The sequence below is a fragment of the Erpetoichthys calabaricus genome, chromosome 1 (genome assembly GCF_900747795.2).
Source record: "Erpetoichthys calabaricus chromosome 1, fErpCal1.3, whole genome shotgun sequence".
Taxonomy (NCBI): domain Eukaryota; kingdom Metazoa; phylum Chordata; class Cladistia; order Polypteriformes; family Polypteridae; genus Erpetoichthys; species Erpetoichthys calabaricus.
The window spans coordinates 299838763-299856848 of NC_041394.2; the positions used below are offsets into that span (position 1 = coordinate 299838763).

At 37.6% G+C, this 18086-nt stretch overlaps 1 protein-coding gene across 1 annotated transcript in view; it reads left to right on the forward strand.

Moving 5' to 3' along the window:
* The window catches only part of ptprq (protein tyrosine phosphatase receptor type Q), a 354834-nt gene that overhangs the window by 13219 nt on the left and 323529 nt on the right, over positions 1–18086 (forward strand). Inside the window, exons 3-5 of the mRNA XM_051930873.1 lie at positions 2133–2277; positions 2580–2837; positions 11740–11957. Of these exons, the coding sequence (XP_051786833.1) occupies positions 2133–2277; positions 2580–2837; positions 11740–11957 (621 nt within the window). The remainder of the gene's footprint in view (positions 1–2132; positions 2278–2579; positions 2838–11739; positions 11958–18086) is intronic.

The following is an 18086-nucleotide window of genomic DNA, read 5'->3' on the forward strand; positions in this document are numbered from 1 at the left end:
GGCAGCTTGATCAACTGAGTCGAACGTTTTGCGAAAATCGACAAAGGCTGCAAAGAAACACTGCCGATATTCACGTTTGCGCTCTATGAGAACCCTCAGTGCCAGAATGCGGTCGATGGTAGACTTCTTAGGCATAAAACCAGACTGTTCCGGTCGCTGGTAGGTGAGCAAGTGATCACGATTCCTATTGAGGACGACCCTAGCAAGGACCTTACCTGGCACCGAGAGCAGTGTTATCCCCCTGTAGTTGCTGCAATCCAGGCGGTCACCCTTCCCTTTCCAGATAGGGACGACAAATCCCGTTTTCCAGTCAGTTGGGATGATGCCTGTCTCCCAAATGGAAGCAAAGATTGTTTGCAATGCCAGGTGGACAGCCTTACCACAAGCCTGGAGAAGTTCACCCTGGATACCGCAGATCCCTGCAGCCTTTCCTCCCCTCAGCTGGTTCACCACCTGTTCAATCTCAGTGAGACTGGGTGGTTCACAGCTAATTGGAGGATCAGCCTCAAGAACCGTGGACCCAGAGATATCCAACGTCCTAGCCGGAGGATCAGCTTTGAACAACTGCTCAAAGTAAAAAGCCCAGTGGGTCACAACTGCAGTGTCATCCGTAAGGAAATCCAGCCAAAGTTCAGAAGTAAGAAAAATGAGGAAAGAAGCCATTTGAAATGCTCCACAAAATCACAAGAAAGCCAAAACAGGAGAGTTTGCAGGAAAACGATCCCACATCAACCCCTAACCCTCATTTCTGAATATAAAGGCTGAGGGTGGTCCTTTATCTGTGAAATCAGGGAGAGCCATCCCCTGAGGATTCTCCCACAAGGCATAATGTGGATAATACATTAAAAAGAAAAAACATAACTCAGAATCAATTAACAATACAATATTAATCAAAATATTATTTGTTAGGTTATGTAGCACGATATGTGCAGTACAAGTCCAAGGAGGTTCTACTCAAGCTTTATAATGCATTGGTGAGGCCTCATCTGGAATACTGTGTGCAATTTTGGTCTCCAGGCTACAAAAAGGACATAGCAACACTGGAGAAGGTCCAGAGATGAGCGATAAGGCTGATTCTAGGGCTAAAGGGGATGAATTATAAAGAAGGATTAAAAGAGCTGAGCCTTTTCAGTTTGAGCAAAAGAACATTAAGCACTAAGCTCAGACAAGAATAACTGTACAGAATACAGAAACAATTGAAAAGGACTTTGGTCATTTAACCCATTATGTTGAGTACAAGTCCACAATGTTAACAAAAAAGTGTCTTCACTAGTGCATCTAGAATAATTTATGTATAATGAATTCTAGTTTTCTATTTTTATTTTTATTGTGGAAATGACACTTTGGTTGTCATCATGTTATTGATCTTTATATGGTTACAGCCACTTTGTTTATTTTTTCTATGCGTGTTATGTGGGCACATTATACTAAAGTCGAGCAAAATATTACTCCATTTATTGCATTTGTATAAGATGCACAAATAAACTAAATTAGCCTTAGGGCCACTAAGGACCTTTTATCTAGGGTATCTTGACTATAATTTTGATTTATTGTTTCTAGTTTTAACTACCAGTGCTTTATATTTGTTTTGTTATTCCAACTCATTTTATAAGTCTGTTCCTGGTCATTTCCTTCATCTCAACTGCACATTATTCATATCAATATGCAATTTTAGTTTTCCTGTTAGAAAAACAAAATGGTTTCAAAAAGTTCCAGAAAAGAAGTACTGTGCTTATTTCTATAATTTGTAAGGAAAGGTTAAAGAAGCATACTTTTTCAACCAAGTTGAGTTTTGAAGAAAGGAACAGAAGAGGCACCAGCTGTCACTTTAAAACTGTTCCTCAACAAAGTCATGAGGTTACAGATTGGTTATTGGGAAATTCCACAGACAAGTTAGGAAATATTCCTTCACAGTGAGCATTGAATATATGTACGATAAATTACCTAATTGTATAATTTAAAGCAGCACCTTTAAGACCTTCAAATCTCAACAGTATTTTCAAAATATCTTTGTACGTAAATATGGGAATGACCAGATATGTTGGACCAAATGGGTTGTTCTCATCAAGATGTTTTTTCAATTTTGAAAACTGAAAATTATAGTAACCTACCACTTATATCATTTAATATAGATTATGCTGAATGTTTCTACTGCATCCAGATGTTTTCGAGATTCCAGCATACAGATTCCTGGACTAGAAGAAAATGAAGATTATAGAATTACTTTAATGTCAATGAGCCATTCAGTCATTTTAGGCCGGAAATCCTTCCATCTACGTAAGTCAAGATATCTAATAAAGTATTTTATTAAAAAAGTAAAAATGAATCATTATAGATAAGAAGATATTTATGTTTCACAGCCACAGGGGTTGCTTTCAACTTTTAATCTGCATTTATGATTTTAGCTTGTACAGATGTTAATGTTTTATATTTTAATAAAAAATGCTACCTTTATTATTAGCAATAAAGTATAATGTATTGATTATTATTTTGACTGTGTTTAATCAGAGGTAATGTGGGCCATTTGTAGTGATTTAAAGTTTTAAAACTACATTATTTTTTAATGTTTGACTTCTTAGGATTGGTCTCTGGGACAAAAATAAGAACAGAAGTAACAAGCACAAGTGCACTGTTTAATTGGTCCAAACTAGACAGAATATTTTCTGTCAAAATTAAACTTCATAACTCATCCTGGACAATATTGCCTGATCAAACTAATTTTCAGGTACAAGGTTTAAAACCTGGGACATTGTACAGTTTCTCCATGGAATTTAAAACTTCTCTGCAAGACCTGGAAATAAGTATCACACAAAAGCTGAATGTCTTCCTTGAAACATGTAAGCTGTTTTTGTTTTATAATGTTTTCTTTATGTAGTGAGTGCTGCTGAATCAAGATACAGTGTGTGTGATTTGTTTTTGGGTTCTTCCATTGTAAGAGTGCATTAGTATTAAATAAGTTTAAATTACAATTCTATTTGTACAATATGGCATGGTTACAATCGTTATACAATTCCTTCAGTATATATATATATATATATATATATATATATATATATATATATATATATATATATATATATATATGTATATATATATATATATACATATACATACAGGATATATAGTATATGTTGAATCATTTACATGGCAACTGCATTGACTTGCAAGTCTGATATCTCGCCTTAATACAGAAAAGTGCAAGTTTCTCTAATCTAAACATCCTTTCATTAACTGGAGCATTTCTGTCTTTTAAGAACACATTGTCCCCACCTCTCCACGGGGAGCACCTTTGAAATGGAATTGAGCTTAAATGGAAGATTAATTAAGTTTTTTTTAACTTGTTTGTTGTAGAAAGACTTTTTTTATTAATTTTATGTGTATAATTCAGATCACTGAAAGCAACAGCATATTTAAATACAGTATTCATTTTTCTATTTTTTATTTATTACTATTTTTAATGATGAATGTTTTTGTTAGTTTAGTGCCTTCTCGTGTGGCACTGCTGTTAAGTCTGCTTCTGTGATTTTATATGCAAGCACTAGTGAATGCTAATCAATAATCAGTTTGTTACTATGATTTGTATTTTAATTGATTATGTAGACATGTATATGATATTTATTACAAGCTGAGTATCCCTAATGTGAAATTCCAAAATCTGAAACTTTTTGAGCCATGATACTACAAGTGAAAACTTTAACAACAAGGATTCTCTTTAATAAATTTTGTATACACCAAAACATGGATTTGAATAACATACAAGAGGGGACCTAAACATTCCTGGAATCAGTCAATAAGACAGGAGCAGGGTGCAGTTATTAACTTTGGCACTGGCATTGTTTCCCTACAGTCTTGCTAATCAGTGTGCCAAGTGACATTGTGCTGAGTTGATCATGACGTGTGTTTCTCACATTTATTGGAGCATCTGCAGGAAAACATCTGGAAGAAAGCATCCCATGCAGAGCTGCTCCCAAAGTTGCATTTTCTTTTGTGACAGCTCACCTGCACATATCACATTGTCAGTCAAAGAGTTTTGACCAAAAACAATGTGGTTGTTGCTTTGCATTGCCCCAATTCACCAGATCTTGCTCCCTGCAATTTCTTTTTGTTCCTGACTGAATGGAAGACAATTTGCTACCATGTTAGAAATAGAAGAAAAATCACAAACGTTGAGTACAAGAAATGTTTCTAGGAATGAAAGAAGAGCTGGGAAAGTGTATTGAATGTCAAGGGGAGTATTTTGATAGTGACTAAAATGGAATTGCTGTAAGTTCTATAGTTTTTACATATATTTTTTTTACAATTTTTTTACTTTTTGGGTTCCCTCTTGTATGTGCACATTCAAAATGGATTCATTCTTTCAAAGTTGGGATGGGGTGGGGAAACCTGTGAAGCTTAGAGTGCAATGAAGCTGGTATACACAACTGACGATCCTTGTCCTGTGAAGCATCACACACTGCATGGAAACAACACAAAGTCAACATGAAGCAACAAACTAATGCCTGCACAGCAGTTTAGAAGTTCAAAACTTCATTCTTGCTAGGTGCCCTTATTCTAATACAGTATGAGTTCAGTAAATTCCTCCGATTATGTTAGGAAAACCAGACAATGCTGCACATTGCCATTTTATGTTAATTATCTTTTTTGTTTGGCAAAAACATTTTATGTTTTATGTATGTTTTATGTATAAACACCCACACCATATGTCAGTTAATGACTTCCAGCACAGTGGGCATGATGGACTGAAGTTTGACAGAGATATTCTTGACCTGTTGGCCAGGTCCCTGACAACTGACAACAGGTAGCTGATATAAACTAACAAAAAAACCAAAAAAGCTCTTTAGCGCAAATGTGCAGCAATAGGCTTCTTAAATGGCCTATTAAATGTATAGTCTATACATTATATTCATCCTTTTAGAGGTTTAATGTTTGTCATGTCAATGCATATTATAATAATGACACAGTGATCTGAATTATATGTGTGAGTCGTCAAGTAGCTGGTTTGGCTGCATTTCCCTATTTGATCAATTTTGCCTTCAAGATATCTCATTATGTATATGCAAGAATTTCTAAAATCCAAAATACTTATGTTCCCAGGCATTTTGAATTAGGGATACTCAAACTTTACTATATTTGCATTAGATTTACACTAACATATACGAGTAAAAGCATTTAGTTTGTACAAGTCAAGTTTGAACATCCAAATTTAAACTGCAATATTGCTGTTGATCAGGCACAAGATTATTTACGTTTACACACAGACAACTCACCAGTTCTGCCCTGACCTGACACTTGAAGTTATTTTATCTTTAAGCCAGCTGCGTATTGTTTAATGTTTAATTTAATCTTTATGAGATGAGGTCATCTTGCATCAATTTACACAAATTTTCATCATGGGCCATTTTGTGCTGTTTTCCACATTGTTTATGATTATGATGTCAGTTGTTGGCATTGCAATTCAGGATGCCTTTACCTGATCACTATTTAAGGTTGTGTTTTGGTAGGGATGGCATATAGACTTTGGGATATTCTAAGCAAACTGTCTTTCATTGTAATTTTAGGATTCAATTCAGTTGAGGACAGTTACCGTCTCAATTTGCCACATTCCTTTTTAGTTTTTACCACTGATTTTTTGGCTTAGTTTTGGTTTAGTCGTTTAAATATTTTTTGAACTCCTGATTTTCTTATTGTAGCCTCGCGATTTTCATTCTGTAGAATTTCCAGATAATGATTTTTCCCCATATCTTTGTCAAGTCAAATTCTGGGGCCTCATGTATAATGCTGTGCGTAGAACTCACACTATAACATGGCGTAAGCACAAAAGCGCGAATGTGTGTACGCACAGAAAAATCCAGATGCAGGAATCTGTACGTACGCAAACTTTCACGTTCTTCCACTACATAAATCCCGATCAGCGTGAAAAGTAACGCCCCAACTCCTCCCAGAATTACGCCTCTTTGAATATGCAAATCAATATAAATAGCCTTCTGTGAAAAGACAATGGGAAAAGCACGGGGGGAAATATAAGAATTTCAGCGAATACCAAGTGGAGGCAAAGGAAAAACGTACTATTTGTTGGTTTAAACAGTGGTATAATCAACAAAAGGAAGTTGATCGAGTGACAGAGTGTCGGAGAAACTTGAAGGCTCAAGTTCACAACGTCGCACAGTGCCCGAAATATAAAAGAAATCACATATCAAAGTCGCTGTGAAAAGGCGAGTCGTAGCCCACCGTCTGAGTGTCATATGAAAGCGTATTAGGGTACAGACAAAAAAAATAGGCACACAGTGGGGAAAAAAGCACGAAATGTCAACTTTAATCTTGAAATTTCCACTTTAATCACATAATTTATTTTGCCATTAAAGTACAACATCATAAACTTCACCTTAAAATCGTTTAATTTACTAGTTTCTCATATCCCATTGTAACTAAAGTGGCACATTAAATGCTTTGTTCTGTATTTGATCTTCTATGTGCTCTACGCGTGTGAATCACTACCTGCTTCTTAAACGGGCTTTCTCTTTCTCCGACAGGACACATAATCCATTACATTCGTGATATTACGGCTCTCTGAATAATTAAAATACTGAGATGTATACGTGATATCTTTTTCATGATTATAGGAATGAAAGCATGTTATTAAACATGGGAACACGGTGGCGCAGTGCTTGTTCATGTCTCACTCAAGAGGCTTGCGGCGCCATGCGCGACCTTCGATGAAATAATTTATTACAGAAGTACTGTCTCTTTCAAACGTAGTAACCTCCAATTCCTGTCCTTACTTTTCTTTCTCCAAAAACCCAATCGCCACACAATCAGCTATATAGACGTGAAGCCATCTGTAAGCTTAAAATGCCGATTCTTCAAAACTTTTAAGGAACATTGAAATATCTTCGTAGTACATGTTTAATTATTATATCCGTCTTTCCTTCCAGTGTCGCGTCAGCACCAGCAAGAATACAACGCAATGCAGGAACAATCCCTGAACTAGCTAGCGCTGCGGCACCGTGTCCTCACATGTTTAATTATTAACAATAAAGATTATTTAAATGAAGTTAAAGTTTTATCTGTATAATATAATCAACATATTTTGCTGCATTTCATCTTAAAAATGATATCGTCATCATATGTAAATACGCGCTTCATAAAGTGGCGCAGGTTGTGCAATATTATAACTGTAGTGCAAGTTTACAGTGAGGTGTTTGTACTTATAAGTACAAACAGTTCTACAAGGAGCACTTGATGGACTGATTTACATTTACATTTACATCATTTAGCAGACGCTCTTATCCAGAGCGACTTACAACAGTGCTTAGTAGTCTACGACTGTTCTTCAGTCTTTAAGGCTAGGATTAAATCTACTGTCATTAAACAAGTTACCGCTGACCAAGTTGTATACAAAACCCTGCTAGAAGAAAATAGTAAGTTAGTACAAAATTTTTTTTTTTTTTTGAGTGCGTTTAGAGTTCTTGGGATGAAACTTTTTCTAAACCGCGAAATCCATACAGGGAAGTCTCTGAAGCGTTTTGCCTTGGCTCAGACAGCGTCTGCTTCATGCTGTGTACCGATAATTCTCTTTCCGATCAGCTGCTGCTGTGATTCCCCACTCAGATACAGTGATATAAATACTTTGAGTGGTGCAGTGAGAGTAATATGGAAAAAGATGATCTGCTGTGGCAACCCTTAACGGGAGCAGCTGAAAGAAGAAGAAGATGCAGTGAGAGTTACAACGCTAAAGCAGTTATGGTATTTGGAATACTATGGCTATTCCCTGGACCATTATATTGCTGCAGGTTAATTACAATCAGATGCATTACACTAATAAACAATATGCAGTTAGTTTCAGTGTATTTATAAAGCCCCGTCAGGAATGTGGAGCTAAGAAAGAAAGGGTGACCACACAGGAACAGTAGCACTGCTTTGACGCTGGGTGCCGCCAGTCTGCAAAACCGAGTGGAGAAATTGCGTACGCCAAGGTATGAGTTACCGTGGAAATGTGCGTGGCTTTACGCCAAGTTTAGGTTTTATACATCGCGATTTTAGCGTGGAAATGTTCGTACGCAACATTTCTGTGCGTACGCACCGTTTATAGATGAGGCCCCTGGTCCTTTTCACTTCTTTCACTATGTGGACAGGGGCTTTTTTAATGTGTCACATAACAGTGTTTTGGGTGGTTTTGTATTGTCATATATAGTATATAGTATATGGAAGATTTTAGCATCATCATATTAGAAGTGCTTCAATACAGAGTAAATGTGACCACTTTGTTAATGTGTTCATTTATATTTACTTAAATGATGTGGGAATTTATTGCAATTAAGCTCAGCATGATCTTTTTTGTATGCACCAGACATATACATGCCCATTTTTTGAGAGCAAGATGAAGAAAACCTCCTCTGACCATATGACTGTACATACTGCTTAGTTGAAAACTGCTTTTGTTCCTTGCACTACTTAACTGTTTAACATTTTTTAAATTTAATTTTAAGTGTAATAAACAGATTTTATATTGCAACCAGGTTATGTTATCTATCTTACTTAAGCTATCAACAAACTGTTCTTACTAAAGCCTTCTTCTTGAACTTTATACTGATACTAGGGGGCTCCGCCCTCTGCTCGCTTCGCTCGCCAACCCCTGGTGTTGGGGATGGTGTCTTGTCCTTGAATGAGTTTTCCTTGGCATGGATCATTTATAACCTTAACTTTAACGTCAGATGAACGGCAAACTCGTGAGAAGGCCACATAAAGTTGTCCATGTCCAAATATGGGCTCAGAGAGGTAGATGCCAACCTTGTCCATGGTTTGTCCTTGTGATTTGTTGATGGTCATGGCAAATGCAGGTTTAATGGGGAAGTGTCGCCGTTTAAGTGTAAAAGGTAATTCTAGGTCTGAACTTGAAAGGTCAATTCTAGGAATCAGAACAGTATTGTTAGCATGTGATCCTGTAAGAACTTTTGCTTCAATAACATTGTGTGTCATGGTGTTGACGACTAAAGGTGTACCATTGCATAAACCCTGTTTAGTGTTAAGGTTTCTTAATAGCATGAATATTGTTCCGATTTTAAGGTTAAGATTGTGTTGTGGTAATCCGGCTGGGTTAATAGTGTTCAAATATTCTAAGGGTAAATTAAGATGGTCATTGTCATCATCAGAGTCAACTTTGTCAGAGCTTAGAAAGAGCTGTGCCTCTCCAGGAAGAAATGCAATGACTTGGTTATTTATGTGATCAACATTAATATTTTTTGGACATAATATAGTCCGTTGTGTTAAAAGGGGTATTTAGTCTAATGAGATTGCTGTTCCAAATATCTCTGTAACTAAGTCGTCGCAGATAAAGGCTTGAGGAATTGTAATAATATCTGGGTGAAGTCCATCTGTATTGGTGAGTGTCCCATCTCCCAGTTGTGATAACCAATTGTTATATTCTGGATCTGGACATCGCATGTTTTGTACCAAGTGTATGTTTTGAAAGCAATGCCAATTGTCCGCGTATTTTAAGGTGGACTGAACAATAGCTGAGCGCACGGCATGTGGAACAATAGCTAAGCACTGTCTAAAATCTCCTCCTAATAGAAGTACCTTTCCTCCAAAGGGAATATTATTATTCATCAACGTTTGTAGAAGTTTATCAATGGTGTTGAGTAAGTGACTGGATGCCATTATACATGCATCTATAATTAACAGTTTTGCAAGACGGATGTCACGTGCATTGTTACTGTTCATTTTCATAGTGGATACCGATGTTTCTGTGATTGGGACCGGTATTTTGAATAAGGAGTGACATGTGCGACCATTTATTAGCAAATTAGCTGCCACTCCGGTTGTAGCTGATGCGATAATTAACTGTTGTTTTGGAGCCTTGCCTGCTTGTTTTCCGGCATTTCAGACGCGCGTTGTAGACGTCTGCGTTCATTTATTTTGTCCCGTCGCTCCCGTTTTTGTATCTCTGTGACTTGAGCTCTTTCCTTTTGAACCCGTGCCTGCTTCGCTTCAGCACTTTGAGACGCGCGCTGCATGCATCTACATTCATTGTGTGTGTCGCGGGTTCGTGTTTGTGGTCCCGTTACTCGAACTGTATTGTTTTGTACCCGTGATCGTGAATTCATGACTTGTTTGTTCTTTATCGTTAGTAATATGGATAAGTAATAAGGAGGATCGCACTCACTGTTAATATGGAGCCTTTTCTGTGGTTGTATGGTTAATAGTGCATCATTGTAATGAGATTCACCTATGCTGTACAGTTTGAACGTGTTCAGATGACATATGTTTAATACGGACATTTCGTTTCTTCGTATTATTACCCGTCAGGTGTCGCGCCTGTATATGTATTGTAGTCTGGTGTCTTGTTGTTTATGTATGATCTCGAGTGTTCGCTTTTGGTTGCTCTTCCGTTTTTGAGCCTCAATCTCGGGCTCGATGGGTGACCGTGTGTGGAGTCCGTAGTCTGTCCCGTTTCACTTTGGGGTGTGTGTCTGACTCCTCATTTTTGTGTGATATGGGCGCGTTGCCTGATTTCATATTTCTGTTAGTGGAGGGGTGCTTTGTGTCTCATGTCTTATTTATGTTAGTGTGTGTAATCCGTAGTCTGTCCAGTTTCGTGTGCCATGGGCTTTGTGTGGCGCTTGCGTGTGACTCCTTGTTTTTGTGTGCTAGGGGCGCGTTGCCTCATTATTTATTTCTGTTAGTGGAGGGGGGCTTTGTGTGTCGTGGGTCTGAATCCTCCTTTTTGTGTACGTCCCGTTTCGTCTGCTATGTCTGTAGTCTGTCCCGTTTCGTGTGCAATGGGCTTTGTGTGGCGCTCGCGTCTGACTCCTTTTTTTTGTGTGCTAGGGGCGTGTCGCCTCATTTTTTATTTCTGTTAGTGGAGGGGGGCTTTGTGTGTCGTGGGTCTGAATCCTCTTTTTTGTGTGCGTACCGTTTCGTGTGCTATGTGGCGCTTGCGTCAGACTCCTTTGTTTTTGGTGCGCTAGGGGCGCGTTGCCTCATTTCTTATTTCTGTTAGTGGAGGGGTGCTTTGTGTGTCGTGGGTCTGAATCCTCTTTTTTGTGTGTGTCCCGTTTCGTGTGCTATGGGCTTCGTGTGGCGCTTTGTGCCATGGGTTTGTGTGGCGCCCGCGTCCGACTCCTTTATTTTGTGTGCTATGGGCGCGGCGCATCATTTCTCATTTTCCGGTGCTTGGAGGGGGGCTTTGTGTGGCACCTGTGCACTACGTCTTTTGCGTCCACGGCCCATGTCCCTGCGTCCATCCGGTTTACCATTCTCGTTTAGTAATATGGATTTACAACCAAATGATCAGTAATTGCTGGTCTGCTTTTCCTTCCTTTTCAAGTCAATGTATGAATTTCACCATCAAGAAGTTCTAAGTTCTATTAGTAGTTGGCCTACTCAGTGATGTCCTTTCCACTATTTTCAGCCAGCATCTCCTTGAACACTGTTCTTGTCAATTAGCCTGCTCTTAATTCATGACAGCTAATGTAATGCCCAAATGGTTTTGTCAAGCATGTTTTTAAAATATCTACATTAAGCATGCCTGGATTTGTATTGTTTAATTCATCAGTACATCTATGTGGAAACACCTACTTTAGTTATAATTTGTACCCCTTCTTTATTCAGGCTTATCCTTTATTTTGTTAGTAACCTAGACAGTATGTGAAAATTGTAAAAATCTTCTTGTCTTAATAAAACAACTTGATTAGGTTTCTTTAGCTTTGTATGTAATAACTCTGTACTGTCTTGTCACAGCTTTATGTCCACTAGACTGGATGCCCTTTAGAAGTAGCTGCTACAAGATTGGTAAAGACACCCAGATTTGGAGTGCTGCACAAGAAGGGTGTGGCAGAGCATTGCCAGGATCACATCTCGTGAACATTGGAATGGAAGAAGAACATCAGTTTATATCTTCTTACCTTAGATCTTTAAACCATGTACTAATGCTATGGACGGGTCTCAATGATAAACAAGTAAGATTTTGCCACCTCTCTATATTTCACTAAAAATTTTAAGAATATATGTTCTTATTGAACTGATTACCTAATTGTTCAAATAGTCTTTAAACATACTGGTAGAGCTTAAAATAAATAAATAGTTCCCACCAGTAGCACAGAAAGGCCAGCTGGGGAGTCTGAGTTATTATGTGAGTTGATGGGTTTATGGATTATTGCTTTCTTAGGGGGCACTGGTATTGTATGCAAGGATTGATACTGCTTGTTGTTGCTGAGATACACCTGTCTTCCCTCTGTTAGTTGCAATCTTTTTCAAAGACTGAAAGCTGGTATATCTTGTTTTATTCCTTATGTGTATTAACTTAGAATCCATAACACCTGTAGGCATTAAATGTTAAGTGTCTAAAATGGTAACTTATCCACATTCCCAAATATAGGCATGCTAGTTTACCTAGGAATTCCAAATTGACCCTATATTATAACATTTTTGAACAGACTATTCAGGTCAACAAACCTGTTAATCCTATTCACGTAGTTTCTCCAAAATTACATTAAAATGAGATCTAAAGGTCCCTAAGGTCCGACTCTCTACACTAAATGGCAATTTACTCAATGTGCTTATTTTTCTTTATGTGAAGAAAATTTTTCAAACATTTATTCTAAATTTACCCCTAATAAGTCTTCAACTGACTGTCTATCGTCATAACTTTGTGTTCTTTTTACCTTGAAGCATTTCCACACTTTGTTTTTTACTTTGGACATATTTTATTATGAAAGCATTTTATGTTTGAGATATTTTTACACCGCCATTTTATATATTGTTTTAGATCATGGTCACCATTATTTTGTGTTGTTTTTTTGGAGGCTTGACACAATTTTGTTTCTGTCTGTGGCCATATTTTTAGCAGATCGCTAAGCCAAGTGCTAGTTATATGCCATTGTATTCACTGAACATTTTGAGTCATCATTCCTTGCCTGTGATGGTGAAGTGATAGCCTGATATCCAAGTTTCTTGTTATCACACTTTCAGGGAAATGTTTTTTAGTTTGCTTTTGGTTTTGCATATTGGACTTTGGTGATTTGTTATTTTCTTCTCCTAGTTTTGACATTGGTCTGCTTTTTGATTATAGTTTTTTCCCAGCTTTCCTGGTCCTTGAAGACTTTTTTTTTCTATTGCTGACACCTTTCTTTTGGTATTAGTACGTATATGAGCTTGGGCATGAGTGAACACTGATGGAATAGTGCTCTTTCTAAGGTTACTTTCTGCATCATTAATGTGAAATGTATTAAGCAGGGTTGGGAAATGTATGTTATTATGCAGATGCAGATTGGTAAAACTGCCTCCACGGTAGGGATGTGAAATAAAAACCATTTAAACATTTACCCAATTTGAAGTTGAAAATGTTAAGAAGTAATAAAAAAAAGTTAGCAATTTAACCCTAGGAAAAACTGCAGATTCTATACATCAGATTTAACTGAACAAGAAAGTGACCACTGACTGCTTTAACGTTTTTAATACAGAGGTTAGGAGCACATGCTGATACAGCACATTGCCACACCCACCATATGACATGTTTTTTTCCTACAGTTAAAAAAATGTGTTAAGATTGATTGATGTCTCTAAACTGTTTTTCCGTGAGTGAATGTATTGCATGTCATATCTTCAACTGACATCATGTATAGTAGTGTTTTTTTTATCTTTTTCTTATTGTCTCTGGGATATACTCTGGTTCTTTGTAACCTTGTCCTGTGTTAATAAAACAGATTAATTGATTTATCAATTTAAATCGTAAGGGTGGCACAGTAGTAGCATTGCTGCCTCGCATTAAGGAAACCGAGATTCGCACCCTGGGTCCTCCCTGCGTGAAGTTTGCATGTTCTTCCCATGCTTGTGTGGGTTTCTTCCCACAGTCCAATGACATGCAGGTTAGGTGGATTGGCAATACTGAATTGGCCCTGGTGTGTGGTTGGGGTATGTGGTTGCCCTGCAATGGACTACTGCCCTGCCCAGGGTTTGTTCCTGCCTTACGCTCTATGTTAGCTGGGATAGGCTCCAGCACCTCCTGCGAACCCTGTTCAGGACTAAGTGATTCTGAAAATGACTGACTGAATTTAAATAATTTTTCATAAAAATCTGTTTATATTTCTGTCATTTTCTGACAGTTTATCTACAACATTGTCACTTAGCTTTAAGGGCTTGTAGTTTTTTTTCAGCTAAAAATTCAAAGAATTTGATTTTTTAATTTTTACATGAAAAAATCAGCTAAACTTCTAAATTTTCCATTTTCTGAACGTTCCAGTAAAAGAAAGTATTTTGGATAGAGACAGCTGTTTCATTTTAATATGTGTTTTGCAGTGTTTAACTGTGAGATTATTTTCACTGTCTCTAAGGGAAGGAAGATGTATTTTCCCATGGAAATAACTTAGGGTGAAATTTCCTAATCTGTGATTAAAATTAAAATAATAATTAATAAAAGTTAGTACAAATACTTCCCTCCAGTGCCTCCATCCTTATTTTTTAACTTTCTTTAATTTCTAGAGTCAGTATTTTTTAGCTTGTTACAAAGTGCTTTTTTTGAGTATTTTTAATACTATAAAATCTTTAGGCAGATCATCTTAATTTTTACTATAGTGATGTCATTTTTTATATTATTTATGAACATTTTAATTTATGTATATGTTAATGTAGTAAATAGCAAAGGTCTTGTTAAATATATGGTTTTTAAATTTAAGGTTTATGGTTTTAGTTTAAACAGGAAAACATGAAATGTGTCTTTTCAGCTGCCTCAAAAACAGAAAAATATAAAACAACAAAAAAAGTTATACAAAACTTCTGAAGTCTTTATATAAACCACTTTTAATTGTTTGACAGTAGATTACCTAGACAGTTAAACAATACATGTAAAAAAACTTATCATTTCCAGTATGACTTCTTAAAAAGCCAAAATAATTTCTAGAATTGTTTTCCCTGATTTACTGAAGATATGCTCTGGGTATAATTTGTGTCTGTCATCAGCTGAGGTGATTTCCATTTTGCTTGACTTTCACTATAAATCTTTATTTCCTTGTACAATATTTTACTGAAGAGCATGTTGCTTTTCCAAACCAGTAATTTTGTATTTTTTTGGCCCATGGAATATTATTTGGGTATTATTATAAGAAGTACACATAAGCTAGTTTCTTCTTATTGATCACTGACTCACAGAATTTCATATAGAGTATTTAATTTGAGTATAAGTGGTCTCATTAAATATCTGTAAGAATCTCAGTACATCCATGTCAGTTCAGAGGTCTTCTAGTAAATTAACTTGTGGTCAAAGAACTCAGCAATAATATTTATAAACATAAACTAAATACTAGAATTTGAATTGTATATGACCTTATCCACACGGGTGTTCAGATCTTGGTTAAATGAATGCTCTGTGAGCGACCTAGGCATTTAAGTTGCATTTTTAGTGTTGTTTAATTGACAACTTCTAACGTTATATTCACATTCATTTGCCTATGGTAAATGCCAATCTGCGGCCCAGATTGTAGTTTTGTGTGCTTTCCTCCGAGGGGCTGTCCAGAGTGTTTTTAACTTGTGAAGTTTAAGGTTCATCCTTCATTGGATTCACGAAATATGGATCAGTTGGCTTTATTAGACCTGAACATTGACCTCCTTCTGTTAAAAATTCTACTGATATGGTGACGTAGGCAGAATAAACATTGCCGTCACTACTGGGTTCACCCTCTGACTGCACAGCGTGTGTGCAGTCTATGAAGAAATTCAAAAAAGAAATGCTGGTACAATGTGGCGGAAGTGCTGCACAAGCACACCGGGTGTAGTTGTCTTCCGGCTTAGCAGCACTTCCTGTTGTGGCAGAAGTGCTGCAGTCCATGTTGCCTGGAATGTTTGGGCGTCCCCTGGCGGTGGCCACGTCCCCCAACAGTGTGGAGCCTCCCAGCTCTGATCTTGTGGCTCCCTTGCACCCCAGGGCGGTAGCCCTTTCGTGTCCCGGGGGAGGTACTGGCGCTCTCCCGGTTCTTCCACGTCCCAGGCATCCCGACTGTGCAGCCGTCTATCACACAGTATACATTATTTAAATTAAGTTAAAATGTATCGTATAATGTAATATACATAGTTTAATGCATTTCATCTTAAAAATTATATTAACAGCTCCAAGAAGATAGTTCTTGGAAATCTAAATCAACTTAGAAGCCAGTCGTCATTATGTGTAAATATGCGCCTGCTTCTGTTGAATTGAATTGAATTCCTTTATTTTTATTGTATGGTAAAATGAGATTCAATATGCAACTCCTCCTACTAATAAATAGGGCTGCAATGATTAGTTGACGTAATCGACGACATAGACTACAAAAAATCATTGATGCGGATTTTTTATTGTTGACGCGTCATAAACAGAACCTTCAATAGAGGCTCCAGTCACAAAGAACCACATTGGTTTTTGTAACTGCAATGCACTACATGAACGTCTGGGGGCAGTATCATTTGTTATTGTTTGCCAAGACTGCACACAGTCCTACCAATGAAGAAAGAACATCTGAGGAGAAGAATGTAGAGGAAAATAAACGTGGTTGCAATGGCGAGTCGGATAGAGGAGGGGGAAGGAAATGGAAAAAAATTGAGACAGAAACTTTCTAAAGTGTGGGAGCACTTCACCGAAAAGAAAAAAAAGTTGAATGCAGATTATGCAAAGCAGAGCTTTCTTTTCACGGCAGCACCACCGCGATGCATGAGCATCTGAAACGCAAGCATCCTAGAGCTGCAATGCCGCCGTCTCTTGAGAATTTATGCTCGCGCTGTTAGTTAGTTAGGGTCAGATCAGGAGGGGAGGGATAGCGTGAACGAGACTGAGAAAATAAAAGTGAAAAAAGCTAACTTTTACAAGTAACAAATTTACACCCGATCTGTTCGTTTTCAAATAATATTGCATTAGTGCGATGATGTTTTCTGATTGGTACTATTCAGGTCATATAATGATTTCTTCAAAATGTCACATATATTTGTTTCTTTCTTTTTTTCCCACCAGAAAGCGTGCACTTATTCAGTGCTAGCAGGAGCACGCAGGTGGTCGGTTGCTTGTGCTATAACAAGCTTGACCTGGCGGCGATCAAAGAACATGTACTATGCAAGGCATGTACAGGGTCCACTGAGAAAAGAAGAGCGTTCATGGCTCACCTTGCAGAGGAACATTCTTTCCTCTGCATGTCCTGGAGTCCTGTGCAGACTGGGCAAGGTCGGGGGAAAAAAAAAACACGGCCATTGATTACAACCGCAAGCAGGTACGCAAATGAATATGAATAATACGAATAATGTTGCATCCGTGCCACAATGTTTTCCGAAATGTACTATAAGGTCATAAAATGAATAATTCCAAATATCATATATACAGTACCTATGTCTCTGTTTTTTTGTCAGTGTGGCTTTGACATCACGGGCCATAAGGTGCATACTAATTCAGCATAAGCAGGAACACTCAATAAAACTGAATAAAAAAAATTAAGTGACAATGAGATATGAATAAGGCAGATTCGCCAGCGTTTGTGTGTCAGCTTTTATCCATCCAGATCTGAGAATTTCCAGTTCGATTGTCTCAAAACACCACTCACATCTACAGTTATTCCCAGTTTCAGATAAAAAGTAACAGCCTCAGATCCCTGGAGGGGCGGTAGTATGTATTGTGATCGTGGCTGAGAGAATGAAAGTGGAAAAAAAAAACGGTAACTTTTGCAAGTACTATACATTTACAGTGGCTGTTACAGACGCAAATCAAATGTATGTGTTTATTGTATAATATTAACAATAAGAGCAACTCACTACTCAAAACGGTAAATATATGAGGCAGTCAGGATCAAACCGGGGGACTCTTGATTATAAGTCAGCAATTCCTACCGCTGACCTACTGTGACCCTGTGTTAGGATATAGCGGGTTGGAAAATCACTAAATGACTGACAATACAATACAGGCGGATCAGTGCGGCATCTGCAGTGATGCGGGCTCTGCATCGGTCTGTCGTGGTGAAAAAGGAGCTGAGCCGTAAGGCAAAGCTCTCAATTTACCAGTCGATCTATGTTCCTACCCTCACCTATGGTCATAAGCTATGGGTAATGACTGAAAGAATGAGATCGCGAATACAAGCGGC